Source organism: Grus americana, chromosome 2 (genome assembly GCF_028858705.1).
Source record: "Grus americana isolate bGruAme1 chromosome 2, bGruAme1.mat, whole genome shotgun sequence".
NCBI lineage: Eukaryota > Metazoa > Chordata > Aves > Gruiformes > Gruidae > Grus > Grus americana.
In genome coordinates, this window is record NC_072853.1 from 158,550,249 (window position 1) to 158,566,478 (window position 16,230).

General features: G+C 38.4%; 1 protein-coding gene across 3 annotated transcripts in view; it reads left to right on the forward strand.

Moving 5' to 3' along the window:
* Positions 1-16,230, forward strand: part of PTPRN2 (protein tyrosine phosphatase receptor type N2) — a 665,329-nt gene that overhangs the window by 240,669 nt on the left and 408,430 nt on the right. For all 3 annotated transcript variants that reach the window (XM_054817056.1, XM_054817058.1, XM_054817057.1), the window contains exon 6: positions 13,086-13,560. In XM_054817056.1, the coding sequence (XP_054673031.1) occupies positions 13,086-13,560 (475 nt within the window). The remainder of the gene's footprint in view (positions 1-13,085; positions 13,561-16,230) is intronic.

The window sequence follows — 16,230 nt, forward strand, 5'->3', positions numbered from 1 at the left end:
AACTAAACCAATTTTTTTTCTGGAGCTTGATAAATTTATAAAAATGATAGGATGAAGGTGTTGAGTATGACAGGCTCTTACAGCCCTACATCTTTTGCTGAAAAAAATATGTTTTTAAAGACATTCTATTATTTTAAAGAAACAGACTGCTCTTATAGGGATCCTTTCAAAAAATTGGTATAGGCTGTTTGCATGAATACAGTGTAAATGCAACAACCTTAGCTAAAAGATATACTGAAGTTTTTGGAAAAAAAATCAGGCAAGAAAATATAGTGTCAAAGCCAAACTGCTGGTCGAGGAACCAGCTCAGAGACACAGAACTACTGCAGTGTATCTGCAACAGCAGCTCCCAACAACAGTATCAGTTGTATCAACTGTTCAGTCATGGTATAGCTGCAATGTTATTATTCTTGTCAGAAGCTGCAAATTTCCAGTTTCACTGACTGGCATATATAACGTATGATTTATGGTGTATGTCATTAGGTGTTCCTGTGGGGTAAGAGAAACTTGCAGGCAGCGGCAAGGCAGCTTTCAGGATGGATGAGTGACCACCTTCGTGGTACTTTTCCTCCACTTTCTACTCATGGGTGCTGCCTGCAGTGAGGATGCCCTGCTTTGAGTCACTGGCTTTCAGAGACAGGAAAACTTGCTTGAGAAGTATTTCAGTGGGTCTGGTACTGTCATGCAAGTTCATAAATAATCCATATGGCTGAGACCTTCTGTGGGGAAGCCTGCTGTGATAACACCACCCACCAACCTTATCGAGTGTTGCCATGGAGATGGGTACTCTGAAGCCTGGGGGAGTGGGATAAAGAGGAGAAAATCTGGAAATGAAGCATGTATAGGAGCAAACTGTACACTTCTATTTACTAAGGAGCATTTTAAAACAACCGACTTTGTTAGACGTGCTACCTACAATTTAAAATAAAATTAAAAAAAAAAAAAAGAAAATTATCTTAAAAATTAGTAATCAGTCATGAATTTTAAATTGTCCTGGAGGTGTTTCCCTGTCCTCTGCAAATCAAATGCAACTGCTATTCTTTAAAAAGAAAGAGGAGGAACACTGTGTTTGTAGCTTGATTCATTGGGTTATTAGTGGAATAACATTTAAACAAAAGAGAAACCAGAATTTTTGCTACTCCAGGATGCAGAGAAAAAGTGAAATTTAATGATTTCAAAAGAGTAGGAAAGACAGTAACTGCAGGAGCTGCATTTAATATGGTCATGCCACTTGAAATTGAAAATGTCTGCCTTATGCACTATAACTGCATGCTTCAACAAAATTTTGGTACTTTATTTTGTTACTTCATATATGGATAAATTATGAACCTACATTAAATAATTGTAGCAAGCTCTTACCTTTATAACTTTCTTGCACTTTTCTGTTTAAAAATAAAGGTAAGACAGAAGTCCCTTACCCTACTTAAACTTAGAATTGCAGCTTTTGGGCCTTTGCCCTTCTTAAAAATAATTTTCTTTCAAGTATATATTTACCTCAGTAACTTCATTCTTGCTGTCGGTGAATAAGAGATGTGACACTACCCTGGTTGCTTTGATACCTTATATGCTGTGAAGTATAGCTGAATCTTGCAGAAATTTAGTGCTTCTAGGCAGACTTCCTGAGGGAATTCTGATTTGTTCCAAAATTGTCATCAGAGGACTCTGGCAAAGAGTAAAAGAAAGGAAGAAAAAAGACAAATAGGATTTAAAATATTCGCTAGACTCCAAAAGTGTTATTTAGTGTCTTAAATATTTTTAATCAAACTGTTTTACAAACTCTTGGTCTTTAGTTTTCCTACTATCTTCCACGTGTATTATCAGAATAAAACTACAGAGCTTCAAAATTACCAAGTAGAGAGCACACATACAGTTATGCATAAAGTTTTTAAAAAAGACACCTTATAAGCAAAACTGAAACCAGGTAACTCTCTTCCTATTTCTCTTGTTCAAGCAACTGTCAGCCTGAGGCTTGATCCAACAGTGCCCGAAATAACACTTAAATCACGTGATGGACCAAAATTCCTACAATGTCTACCATGTATTGCAAGAGCAATCTCTGAGTGATTTTTGAAGCACTTTAAGTTCATCACTAACTTGGAATTTTTTCTCGGTATTTAGACAGTATCTGTTGCAGTTTGTAATCTAGCCAGTTGATAATGACTCTGCCAGTGGATAAATAGCAGTAAGTCAGAAGATTTGGTGAGTCTGTTTCCTGAGGATTACAGTTGTAAAGAACATTTCACTGTAGTTCAGCCGAAAACAGTTGTTCAGAAAATGGGCACTTGGTGGCATTTGTTACTTAAGCATTAGCTAGTGGTTTTCTGGTTTTGGGGTTTTTTTCCCTCACCTGGGCATAATGAAGGTTTTACCATTCACAAAATGCTGTGTTATCAGTATTGGTGATTCCTTTCTACCAAAGCTGGACTTAGTATGGAAAATAACATATAGCCAGGCACATATACATAGTGAGAAAGCTTGGTTTATCTCATCTAGTTATCAGGCAAGAAATGCAGAGGCTTCAAATCACATGTGAATTCCCCTGCTCTTCTCCCCTCCAGTTAGAGCAGACCCTTCTCTTACAGAAAAAACCCCAAAACAAAACCCCTGAAAATCCCGCTATACCATTGACATTCCTACAGAAACTGAGAAGCAGAATTTTGTGGCATTCGAAGGGACAGCAGATAGCTGATATTACTAACGGCGGTCAGCTGTGAAGGGAGAGCTTGCTTGCTTAGCTGCTGATGGCAGCCCTGCTGGTGAGCACCGGGTGAGCATTTGCATAGCAGGGGCATGTGGGAAGCCTGGAGAAAATCTTTAAATAATGGAGGTGGAAAAAGCAAAAAAAAAAAAAAAAGAAGCTATGTCCACAGCAGCCGTTACAATAAAATAAAAAGATGCAGCAAAAATGATCAGTGTGGAAACAAATACGCCTCTTGTCTACTTTTCACCAGCCATTAGCTAAGGCAGTGAGGAATGATCTTATGTTATAGTTTTTTAAAAAGTCCCAATGCCTCCAGTTGAATAGTTATATGTGATTTCAATTACACTTCTTTCAGCTAACCAAGAATAATTTTTAGTTGTCATAGAAAGAGAAAAGATTTGAAATGTGATCCAAATATACTTAAGTCTCAAAATCAGAAAGATAATAAAAAATTACTCAGCTGAAACTACTTATTTATTTCTCAAACTAGCTAGCATTTTTACATATTCTCATGCCTTTTGGTAGCCTGACTTGTGAATTTTTTTAATGCCCCAGGCTGGCAAAAGTGCAGTGCTCCACGCTGGGACGAGATGGCCCATGGGGCTCCTCTTGGAAACCTTCTAGGCTGTAGGAATAAGGAACTTGCCTGTGAAACTTATGCTACTGCTGCCTTTCTTCTTGCAGGGGTCTCTGGTTTATGGTTTAGGGTTTTAGGGCTAGAAGATGTGTGTAATTGCTCATATTCCTTCCCCCTGACTTGCCCTCTGAGGTCTTCTGGCGTGTGTCCTACTTGCTGCTAAGGTCTTCTTCAAGCTGGTGTGCCATTCAGGCCCTAGTACGTAGTGTAGGGAGGAAGAAAAAAATTGTCTTGGAGTCCTCAAGGAGTTTCATCCATTTTCTGCTGTTTCTCTTTCTTTGGTTTTTAATCACTTGCCTTAATTTTCAAGGTAAACTTTATGTATAAATACTGTGATTGCAGAAATCTCTGAGTCTCGGGTATTCTTACAAGTTTTAAAGCAAAGACTTTGGAAAAAACCCAGAATCTTTACATCAAAGAGGTTGCTAATAAAGTTAAAAGTCTTTGCAGAATCATGAAGGGAAAAACAGATAAAGCGACTAGTTAGTGGCAGAGGGGTATGGCTGGTTGTTAGATCAGCAGTACAGTGGTGCTGAAAGGGGAGAAGGTGCAAATAAAAACAGTTTGCTGGAATCTCAAAGAGTACGAAGGTTAGACAGGACATTTGGAAAGCTTATATTTTAGTCCTCGGCACAAGAGGGACCCTTCCACCTCTTTTCCCCTCTCACATTCAGGGAAGAGTACTCTTAGCTTTGCTGGGTTTAAAATCAATTGTTTGATGCTTTGTAATTGATGTCCTGAAAGAAATGGAATGTGTGATAATTTTTAAAATGGATTATTATTTATTTTAGAAAATTTGAGTGCACAACTGCTCAAAGATGTACTCTGAACTTATCTTCAAATAATAATTACTGTGATTAACTAGTAAGAAATTACTCAGTCATTGCTCATTTTAATCTGGAGCTTTAATTAAAAAAATCAGGACCCTTATTTATCTGGCACTGATTAAAATACAGTGCTGAATGAAGATCATCAGAAATTGATTTGGTGGCTGACCGCTGAAAAGTCAAAAACCTTTCTGCAATGTATACATTTAAACTCTGCTTATATAAATATAAAATTTAATATTTCATATAGGTGGGATTATGTGTAAGTAAGAAAAATGTAATTCACTCTGTGCATAAACACTTTCATAAAAATATCAGGAATAATTCATAAAAGAGTGTCTCCCTGAAGCTACAGAATTGCCCATCTATCGGCATATCTGTGCAGCAACCGTTAGAGTAATACCTGAATGTCTCAGAAGTGCTTATTTATTTACCTCATGTCATTACGAAGTAGGGAGGAACTAATATCCCTATTTCTCAGACAGGTTAGATAGCTTTTCTGAGGTTGTGCAAGAATTTTGTAGTAGAGCGTAGACTAAAAGTTAAGCCTCAAATCCCAGATAAGTATTTCATGGAACCATAGAATCACAGAATGGTTTGGGTTGGAAGGGACCTCAAAGCCCATCTAGTTCCAACCCCCCTGCCATGGGCAGGGACACCCTCCACTAGACCAGGTTGCCCAGAGCCCCATCCAACCTGGCCTTGAACACTTCCAGGGATGGGACATCTACAGCTTCTCTGGGCATCTTCATCTTTTGGATCATTCTCCCCTCTATGGTTCTTTTCAGTAAAATAGAAATATTAAAGTCCTCGAAGAAAGAAAATCGACTCCCAAACCCAACAAAAAACAAAACCCAGTAAGCACTGGAGCAGAATTCATTTGACCAAATAAAGAAGTTTGTATTGGTGCAAGTCAGCCTAAAGTCATTTTATGATCAGTGGAAGGAATTTCCAAGCTGTGATCCATCCATTCTAATTTAATTATATAAAATTAGACATGGTAAATTCTATCCTGTTTGCCATCCTGCATGAATCTGGTGTAGATAGCAATTTTTTCTGGGAGGACCAGTATCCATAAATTTGAAGATCTAATAGAATCATGGCTACAAAGTCTAGTAAAATTACAATTAGGTTGTTTGTGGCATAAATACATGGTATGGCGACCTAACGTGATCTCTTATTTGATTTTTAAGCTTAATAATTTGGCAAGTGAAAATTCTAGTGCCAGTATCATGCTCTTTAAGTCTTCAGTCTATCACCTACCTTTACCTACAACCTATCAGTTTATGTACGATGTAGTGACAGAATTTTCATATTTAACATAGAAATCATAATTTCCCTTATCACACAGCTATCTTGTAAAGATTAATTATTTGTACAATGATTTGAAGATACAAGTGCTGTAGAAATATTATAAATGATGTGTGTCAGACCTGGAGGCTTATTTAAAAGTTCAATTCATTAATTGCTAGTAATTCCCAGATGGGCAATTCCCACATAGGTTAAAATCTCAAATACTGACTAGACAATAAGATTTGCTTCTTTTTCAGACTTTTCCCCATCCCCATCAACTCTTTATTTGCCAAATAACATATGCTTGGAGGTTTTGTTTCTGTCATTTCTCCTGCAAGCTTGCTATTTTTCTTGCAAATATTTACTCATTGTACTTCAGTACACTAGTCTTGGTAAACAGAAGATCATGGAACTGGTACAAATTTTAAAGTGTATTGCATATGTATTTTTTAGATCATACTCCTCAAATGACAGGGTAGAGTTCACAAAAATTTAAACTTATTTTACCTAGCCTTTGTGTGCAGGTGTTGGAGTATACATTTCAGACAGTGCAACAACCTTTTTTTTTTTCTGAAGGGAAAAAACCCTCACCTTACCTTTTGCAGTTGTCCAGGAAATGGTTGGTTGCTTTCAATGGGGTTGTAGAGCAATGTCATAGACATGGATCCTGCAGATTGCTGTCCACTTGCATTTCTTTGAGCAAAAGTAGTCTCTAGCTTCATATGTTAGAGTTATATATATTGAATTGGTGATTATGTGCTCAGCTTTTGGCAGATGAAGATCTTCATGTTTCTATGTAAATCATTTTTAGATAATGAGTTAGCTCAATATACCAGCATATGCCTACAGAAAATGTGTTTAAACATCATTCGCGAAACCTTAAGTAACAGACTTATTGACATATGAGCAAACTGTTCTCAGACAAGGGAAGCTGACAAACCCTGGTATATCCATCAGCACTGATGGCCATGCTGCACAATTTCTACCATCCACTGGGGGATGACTGTCTCTTTTTGGTTCCTGTTAGTAATGTTAGGGAGCTGCTGAACCCCGTAGACTAGCAGAGGTAAAGCTGCCTCAGCTCCATGTCCTCACATCTAGCTGGTAGCCAGGAGGAGCAGGTAGTGCCAATAGGCACCGCAGGACCCATGGTCCAACTATGGTTGTTGGCAATTGCTACCACCATACGCACACACAGGTGCACAGGACCGAGAGCTCCTCACCCAGAATAATAGTTAGAAATGGAGTTCATTGAGAAGTCAAGACAGATTGTGGTGATCAGACACAAAGCATGGTCAGACAAGTATACTGGCCAGCCTGCTTACATGCTACCAGTCCCTTTTACTCCCTTTTCCTGCTGTTTTACCACAACTGTTCCCCAATCCATTTTGATCCCTCCCTCTCTGATCCTTTCTCTAGACATCCCATAATATGCCTTGTACAATGACAAGATGCTTTTCTTGGCATCCCATAAAGAGCCCACACTCCTGTAGGCAGTTACACCTTCATTCTGCAGGGTGATCCAGAGACCTTCTCCCATTGACCCAACTGGTGGGTGGCACTCCTGGACATCATGGCTGAAGGGGCACTGTGATGAGCTTGGACTGGGGGCCCTTGGCATTGATCAAGTTATTGGGGTTCATCCACGTGTCATTTTTTTCTGCTCCTTTGTGTGTGATGACACGTGAGGTTATCATGTAACTCAGTGTGTAAAACTAACATTTCTGGTTTTCATGAGCTCATGATGAATGTCAAGGAAAGGCAATCCAGCACTCCTTTTGCACCAAAGGAAATACTTTAGAAACTTTGGTTTAACTCATAGGATGGAGGTTTGTCAGAAACAGAGAGAACAACCAGCAGTTAGTTATGAAGACTAAAGCTAGCACGTTCCTCAGCAGTATAAGAAACGGCAACTAACAATAAAAATTATTCATGCAGGAGAAGGTTGAAGGGTAGGCATGCAGCTAAGAGCATCCCAAATGAGACTAAAAACGGCTGGCAACATTTGAGACTTTGAAGTGAATTTCTTATATAGTAACTTATACATGAAAGAAACCAAGGTATTTATCCTCTCTCTCTTTATTCTTTTGTTTAGGAGGGTTGTTTTGTTTGAGAGTGGTAGAATATGCTGTTCACAATCAAATCTCTGTCAACCGAAATTACAGCAGTGTAGATTATTGAATGATATACAGTCAGACCCCAGACAGTCCTGTTAGGCTGCAGTCTCACAACCAGAATTATGAAGCAAAGTCATCACTAGTTTTGATCAAAGGAGACTCTGAGGACCCCTTTTGCTTGATCAAGCTTTTGACACTGCAAACTACAGGGTGTTAATTAACAATCTTTGCCATCTTTACTTCTCTGATGTAGTTCTTAAATGGTTTCAAAGACATTGTAATTCTTAGGAAGAAAATAGGAGATAGTTACAGAAAATTATTAGTGAAATAGTAGGTCAGATGAGATGACTGTAATGGTGCTTGTTGCCTTAAGCCTGTGAATCTGTCAAAAAAGCCATGGGCTGATGCTGTCCCATCGCTGCAGGAGGCACTGGTTTGGCTTTACCACTTTCTGGGTTCTGAATTAATCTTCCAAGTTCTTGGTTTTGATGCAGTGATTTCTTGCATGGTGTAATATCATTATATCTGTAGCATGGGAAAGGGTCATTATCAGCTGGTAGAAAAGATTTTTCTCCACTATTGCTCAGAAAATTGTATTTTTCCATTGGCTTTTACCTATTACTTCCAGTCAAACCTAACACTGAATTTGGTGCAGAGTGTGTAACATCACGTCTACAGCACATAGAGGCTTGCGAAGTGTAGATGCCCCCTTTCAGCTAGCTTGAAGCTAGCTGGAAGCCTGTTAAGATATCCTCCTGACCATGCAGCAGTGTGTAGGAGCAGCAACTCACTGGATGAAAGAAGTAAGCTTTGTTAGCATAGGGCTGGCTACTTCAGCTCTGAGGCTGTAAGCACACAGCTGTACTGCTTACTCAGCTCCATCCCAGGGACTTTTGCACTGTAATCCACTCCACGACACCAGTTCGGTCCTCAGGTTTCATTGTTGGCTGGATTTCTCTCAAAGTAAAGGTAAATCGAGGTGTACAGTTTCGCAGCCCACACTCTGATCTGGCAATCAGGCAGTGCCACTTGTGCTCCTGTTTCGTTAGAGGTTCACGAGTACGTGGTATTTCCCACATAGTGAGTTTACGTGAGGCAAGCGTGTGTGGTTCGCAAAGCGTCTGGACTGCTTCTGGTAGAAAAAGCTGAACTTCTTTCACTCCACACAGTGAGTTAAAGCATGAGATCATTTCATTTCTGGTAGCCTTTGGAAACTTTTCTTTTATCCCACCATTGATGAGGGAGGGCCTGGTTCCAGTGTTTGGTGTGGTTTTCTTTTCTAGTTTCGGAGAGTATACTGCCACTATCTCAAACAGGGACAGTAAATTAAGTGTTGTAGGTGGAATCATGGTCCAACCATATTTAGGTGGTAGCAAACATGAATTAATATCTGAAAATACATCAAAGAGAAAAAGCTAAATGAAATTGAGGAAGATTTCTTCTTTATGCATTCCTAAGGGATTTCTGTTAGCTCTATTTGCCTTTAAAATTTAGCAAATGTATCCTCAAGATTTTGTCATAAATTTAATTCCATTTCTTCTGCGTTTGGGCAAAACATTCAAATCAATCTACCCCTTAGTGGATAAATTGAATAGTATTTATCTGTGCGTGGGGTTGTATGTATCCAATCTTGCTCCCTTTTTAATTCTTTTTTTAAAGAAAACATATAGTCCATAGACTTGCACAGTGCATCTGCAGGGTGTAATTAAATGTGCCCTTCTGTGAACTTTCATGCAGAAAATGTCAGTTACTTACATACCTAAACCATACAAGACATTGCCCTAACAATTCCATCTTCAGAAAGGTTAGTGTGTGGGTTTTTTTGATAATGTGTGAATTATTGAGATAGCTTATTTGAAAGGTGGTGAAGAAGAGGAAAATCCTGTGCAGATGGAGAAATAAGATTTTTTTAAACTGAGTTTTTTAACAATTCAGAGTACTTTTTTAAGATGTTGTATCAGTGAGATGAGATAATTGAACGGTATCTTACCTATTAAAAAAAAGTTGTTCCTGATAGTAACAGGGACTGGTATTCGAACCCTATTCAGAATAAACCATCTGCTAACTAGAGTATTTTTTCTTAGTGCCACACATTTCATTTAATGTTTGTCTTTTTTTTTTTCCCCATTACTGGCAGGACTTCATATAAATCCAGTTTAATCAATGCAGAAATTAATTTTCTTTTCAAAATTTTTCTGGTCCCCATTTCCCTCTGCTTCTCCATAATGTTGGTATCTTCTCCAAAGGCACCAACAAGGGAATTTACAGATTCTTCTTTTCACTGACCATGAATTATGCCATTTAACTTTGAAGTAAGTCAAACTAGCAATGTCCGTGTTCAGGAGGTTAGATTGCAAAAACACTTCAAATAATCTTATCACAGTGCTCTGGAAATTGTTATTAATAAATTAAGATGTAAATTGTCCCTGGATTCTAAACTACATATAACAGATATTTTTCTCCTATCTTTTACTGTAAAAGATATATATGGTTTTTTCCCTTGCCCCTTAGCACAAACCCATAGTCTAGGGTTGTATTTTTCCATGCTGCAATTTTACTTGGATTTCAATTTCCATATTTCAGTTGCACATAATTTTTGGTGCCGTATTTTGTTTGAGACGAGGCAGGAGGGCTGAGGAAGGGAAATTTTTCTCCTCCAGGTTGAGGATTGCCATGCCATACAGCTGTGAGACCCCTTTAATTAAGTCAGACTAAGCTACATCAGATGGGCTGATATCTGAGTGCACGGTGAAGGCAGCTGAGCTGTCGGTGCTGTACTTTAATTAGAACTTTTAATATTTCATCCCTTACTAACCGAAGTGTGACCTGTCAAGCTGCTGAGAGGCTGCCCCTTCTTGATAGAGGTGCAGCTCTGAGCCCAGGGCTGGCACTTACTTATATCCAATTCGTGTACAATCACTTGGTGGTTTTATTGTGTTTTCTTTCTTGATGTGCTTGTTGTCTGCAAGGGCAGGAAATCGCAGTTCTGTTAATGTTAAAGGATGGTTGGACTTGTTAAATAGCTCATCAAAAGCCAGCCCATGTCTCCTGACCCTAATCTTTCACAAGTGGTTTGAGCGTCTAGCAGTTTGGCTCCCCCTAAGACCTGATTTATTACTAAGGCTTTAGAGGCAAAAGAGGCAGCTGGATTTAGGACAGAGATCCAGCGGAGCTGACAGTGTCTTTCCATGGTTGAAGGGGGAATGTCCTCTTCCCCCCATCATGTTTCTCCCTTTCCCAGCTCCCTGTTCTTCCTTCCATTGTCCCCAGAAGGTTCTCCAAAAGGTGTCAAGGTAGGGACCACAGGGATAGGAAAGGGAGATGGCAGTGTATGTGAATTCTCTGCAAACTACTTGGTGTGTCTGGGACTGCTTTGTGTCATCCTCCGCAGTTCCTTCTAGGGAGTAAGTATTATTAAAGAGTTAATTAGCCCATGCAAAGACCCGTTGAAATTGAGAGATAAATACATAGGACTAGTAGTTTTTCACATCTTGGATTTGCTATTAAGTATGTAAACAGCGTACAACTTGTATTTTGACGACTGGCTCCCCTCTTGGTGTTGATGAGAGCAGTGCATACCCTGCAGCTGGTGCACTGAACCGGAGCTACATTGCTGGTTGTTTGATAGTTCCCAGGGGACATGAAAATATTTCATACACAAAGCTGCTTGATCTCTAGCTCTGTATTCTTTGACACTGTTTTACTCTAGCCGAATTTCTTGGCATTAACAAAACATGTTTCTATGTTAAAGACCACCTGCAGAAGTCATCTTGTGTTGGTGGATCACAAGACGAAGAAGCCAAAGTGCCTTTTCTTCTGTAATAAAGTTGTATAAGCCACAAATCTACAAATCATGATATGGAATCATGGATTGAACCTCTTCAGTCATTTCTCATGGGGAAGATAACCCTCTTGGAAAGCAAGGGTTATGTATGTATATTATAAAATCAACTGACTCTTATCAGAAGAAATAAAATTGTTCAGATTGAGAGCAAAATTATTGTCCATAAATAAAGAGCTAGATAAAATATAAAAGTTTTTATTCATCTCTGGAAGAGCTTATCAGCCTTACTTATTTTGCCTTTACAAAGTCCATTAGGAAATATATAAATAATGATTTTTCTGGACGAATTCTACTAATTGCTCTCCTCTGGGGTGTATAGTTTCTGCACTCCGTATGTATTTTGCAGCTCTTTCTGTCCTAAACCATTCTGCTATTAGAGCACAGGGACAGTAGTGATCCAGTATAATTCATGGCAGTGAGAGCTGAAATAATCCCTGTCCTAAATTTCCCATGTTGTAATTTAATTTGTATGACAGTTTAACCAAGAAACCACAGCTGAGAAGCAGGACCCATTCTTCAACATACGTACAGCATGTGATGCAGCTTCAGCAAAGTATCCTGAAGGAATTGTAAACAAAGAATCTAATTGGAATAATTTTGAATATAAGTAAATCTCTCAGGTCAAATTTGTATTTAGTAAGGAATGAAGGAAAAGGCCTTTTTGAAATGATTACGGAGGGTGGAACTGGTTTGTTAAAAACAAAAAATCCTGCCTTCAGCTTGTGATCATAACAAAAAACATCTCTAGGATTAAACTATAGTAAATGTAATACTAAGTAATTTTTTTTTTTATGTGTTGGAGAGAGTACTTAAGGAGAATTTAGAATTTTTCCTCAAAACTAAATTTCATCATAAACAAAAGGTCAATGAAAACAGATGTTGTCTTATGATACTAGATTCCCAATCGATGCATCCTTGAAAACCTGAAACTAAAAGTAGAGAAACCTAGCAGCAGCCCGAATTTTCCACTTTTCTTCCCAGCAGTTTTTCAATGAAAACATGGTTTTAGCATGATTAAACATTTTATTCATTCTCGTTTAGTTTGCTATGTTGTTTTACTTAAAAATCAAGGAATTCAAAACCAATTTATTGGCTGTTGTTGTATTTCTTTATACTGTCAAAGGACATGTTGATTAGAGATTTAATTTAGGGAAAAAAATCAAAGATTAATGAAATATTTTATTTTTTAAATAAAAAATATTTTATATATACAAAGGAATTGTTTTGTTTTCTCAGTGTTCTTTAAAAATGGCATTTTTGTTTTGACTTGCCATTTTTTGGTAAGTTACCTGAAAAAAAAAAAAAAGTTATTCTTAGAAGACTAGTAAAAAACAGTGGGAAAGTGGCTTTACAAAATTTTCTTTGTCCAGCTGAATACAAATAGTGCATACATAGTTAACATCAAGTTTGGATTTTATCATTCTCTAATCTCCTTCTCTTTCTTTTTAATAATCTAATAAACTGTTTCACAAAATTTGTACTAAAGTGGTAGTGCCTCTTCAAAGCTAACTTACCAGTTTGAGGTTTGCAGTCTACCTACGCATTACAGATTCCTATTGTTTTCCTGATTGGTAAAACACAAAGGGTTATGCTTGTGATTCCTGCATAACAAAAATGTCAGAGCAATAATGACTCAGTCCTTTTTTCCACTTTCTACTCTCTCTAGACCTACATCTATAATGATCCTGTCAGGTACTACATGACGCAAAAACCCAAAGAAAGAGCACCTCCTTTGGCCCATGCATCAACGTCCCACCAACAGCATGCTGAAAATCTCCGTGGGAGGACCTTCAACCAGCCTCAGCCAGACAAGTTCTCGCCAGAGTCACAAATGGGGCTTGACCAAAAAACTCTGATGGCTGCACTGCACACGTACATCACTCAGAACTTGTCAGCACAAAGCAATGATAAAAGCTCTCACAGCAGGACTAAAGGGTCTCACAATTATGCTGATAGATTCTACTCTTCGCAAGTCAGTCCTTTTGATGAAACCTTTGCCAAAGGAAAAGCAGAAGATTTTAAAATGAAGAAGCCGTTCCAGCCAGGACCTGCGTCTGGAGTGCTGGGGCCAACCCCTGAGATGCTGAATCATAAATCTGCTTCCCAGGATGATCCAAAGGACCCTCTGAGTGTAGTGGATGGTAAAGTTGATCTTTACTTATTTTAACTTATCTGAAGTTTCCCTCATGTTCACTGAACATTTTGGAGAAAAAGGAAAAGAAAATTAGACATTCTGATATATCTCCTACTATTGGCATATTTATATCTACCATAATACACACAGTAATAATGTTCACCATTTTAACTACTCTTTCCCTGCAAACATCTACCCACATTCTTCAACCCACCTTCCATATGCATGCAGAAATATATGGCACTCAGTAAGACGTAGCATTTATGTAACTTGTTATATTTTCAAAGCATTTTACAAACAACACGTAATTATGGGTATATCTTTGCTGTCAAATCTGTTTTTATACATGCATCCCACACTATATATAGGTAATACAGAAATGCCTGGGTTTGTTCCATTTCTCTGTATTTAACTAGAAATTCAAAGGCCATGGGTAAAATTCAGAGTTGGACACAGAAATTAACACTGAGATAAATTTTGGCGCAGAACACAGAGAGGGGAGGAGTCTGTCAGTCACGGATAGGTGGACGCAAGAACCTGGGGTTACAGCTAGTTTTGGCTGGGCAGTCTATAACAAACAACCTTTTGCTGGATTTTCATCTTTTTTTTTTTTTTTTTTTTTTTGTTAATGCTGCTTAATTATGAGCAGATCCTGATTTCTTTTGTGTGTGATAGTTTGACAAATATTTAAATTCAGATGGAGTGTAACATCTCACGGGATACTGTGATATATTTTAAGTGGCCCGTTGTAAGACAAGATGGGTATTCACATCATGGCTGGGGATTGGGTAGAGTTTAGAAAATAACTCTCATTCACTTTATTGTTTCTTTAATCTAACTATTGCTGTTATTACAGTGATTCGGAATGCCTGAAAAATGAAAGAATTGATCCTCAGCTATTGCCAAGCAGTTACAGCTGTTACACTGTAGTCAGCATTATCCCAATGGGTTTTGGTGATATGTAAGAGGAAGAGGGTTCCTTTGAATCCTTTCTGTAGTTATTATCATCCATAAAGTTTAATGTTCTTTGATTTGTTTTGTTTGGGGGTTTTTGTTTGTTTTTTCTTTTCTTTTTTTTTTTTTTTTAAACAGAACACACAGAAATGTCAAAGTTGCAGCAGAGGAAAGATAAAGCTTGCAATCTAAAGGATACTCAGAAGTGAAAGCATTCTTGGTATGGTGCCCAGAGATAATAGGTTTCAAAGAACGCACTATAATGTAAAATCAAATCCAGGTGGCACTGTAAGTCTCCTGCACAGGTTAGACAATTTTGATGCTAGACTCAAAACAAACTAGGCACATGCTGGTTTCATTATCCTCCAGCTGTTCCACTTCACCTTTCCTGGTAGGAGCCAACGGGGAAAAAAATGCTTAACACTTAGAGGGAATAACATGTTTCACAATTCATTGGGTTGTACTGCTTTGACTTCACATACATAATGTGCCCTGTAGGAACTTCTTCCATTGCATTAGCTTTTAAATGTTGCATAGACATAAAATTATGAATCGTTTGAGTAGGAAATAATATCGTTTCCTTTTTATTTTTGAGCCACTAAATATTCCCATAAGGAAGTGGTGAGGACAGATCCCAGCATATTTGTTGTTTAAAGTGCTCTCCATTGGAGCGATGATGGTTTGGATTCAGGTTTGCCAGGCTGACCACGCCATCTCTTTCTGCTTTTAACCTGTCTCCGATCTCTCTGGTGCTTCAGGATTTTTGTACACTTGTGGGTTGTTTCTCTCTCACACTTTCTAAACCACCGAACTGCTCAAAAACTGGAAAGCGTGGGGTCATGTGAGCTCAGTTCTCTGCTGCATCTGATACAGGATTAGACAGAGGAACTTGACTGGGATAACAATCCAGAAGGTACTGAGCAGATTAGCACTGAGAATTGCTGCAAAACAGTGGCAGGTAAATTAGCTAACAAGGCACCCTGAGGGAGAAATACAAGAGAAGGAAATGTGGAGCTATTTTTCCATCAGATTTGGAAACTATTACCTCTAGGAGTAGCATGATGTGCGTGGGTACTGCGTTTGTAGTCACTGTGCAATAGCAGAATTGTTAATGTCTTCTGCACCAGCTGTATTTAGAATTTGGTTCAGTTTTAAGCAATTTGTTCTCGTCTACTAATTTTTGGTGTATTAAATATTACAGAACACATCTCTCCATTGCTTTGGAAAGGTCACAAAATTAGTAATTCAGATGTCTTTTTTCAAAAAAACAACAAGGTTCCATGTTTATAGAGGGAAGATATTTTAATACGTCCTCTGACTTGCAAAACTGTAGTCACCATTCTGTATGGTGCTCAGCTGCTGAGGATATCTAATATGCTCAGTAGGGTGATGGGGTAGAAGAAGACAGGCCACCCTGTGGGACTGCTAGGGAAGTTACTGCTGCCATACCATCCAGTTGTCTGGTAAGCTGGCTTTGTGTCAATGGAGTATGGAGCACGATTTATACGCTGTACGTTAAAAAGCTGTTTTCCCTTGCTAAGCTGCTGTTGTTACCTACTAGGGGAATTCTACTCATCCAGTTGATATTAAAAATTACTTCATCTAAGATATATGTGCCTTTAATGTCATCATGGTTGCAAGGCAACTATAAAAGGCAACTTGCCTTCCTCAGTTTGGAAGTTGGAGCTGAGGGAGAAATCTGGTTTGCAGTACGGGCCCTGGG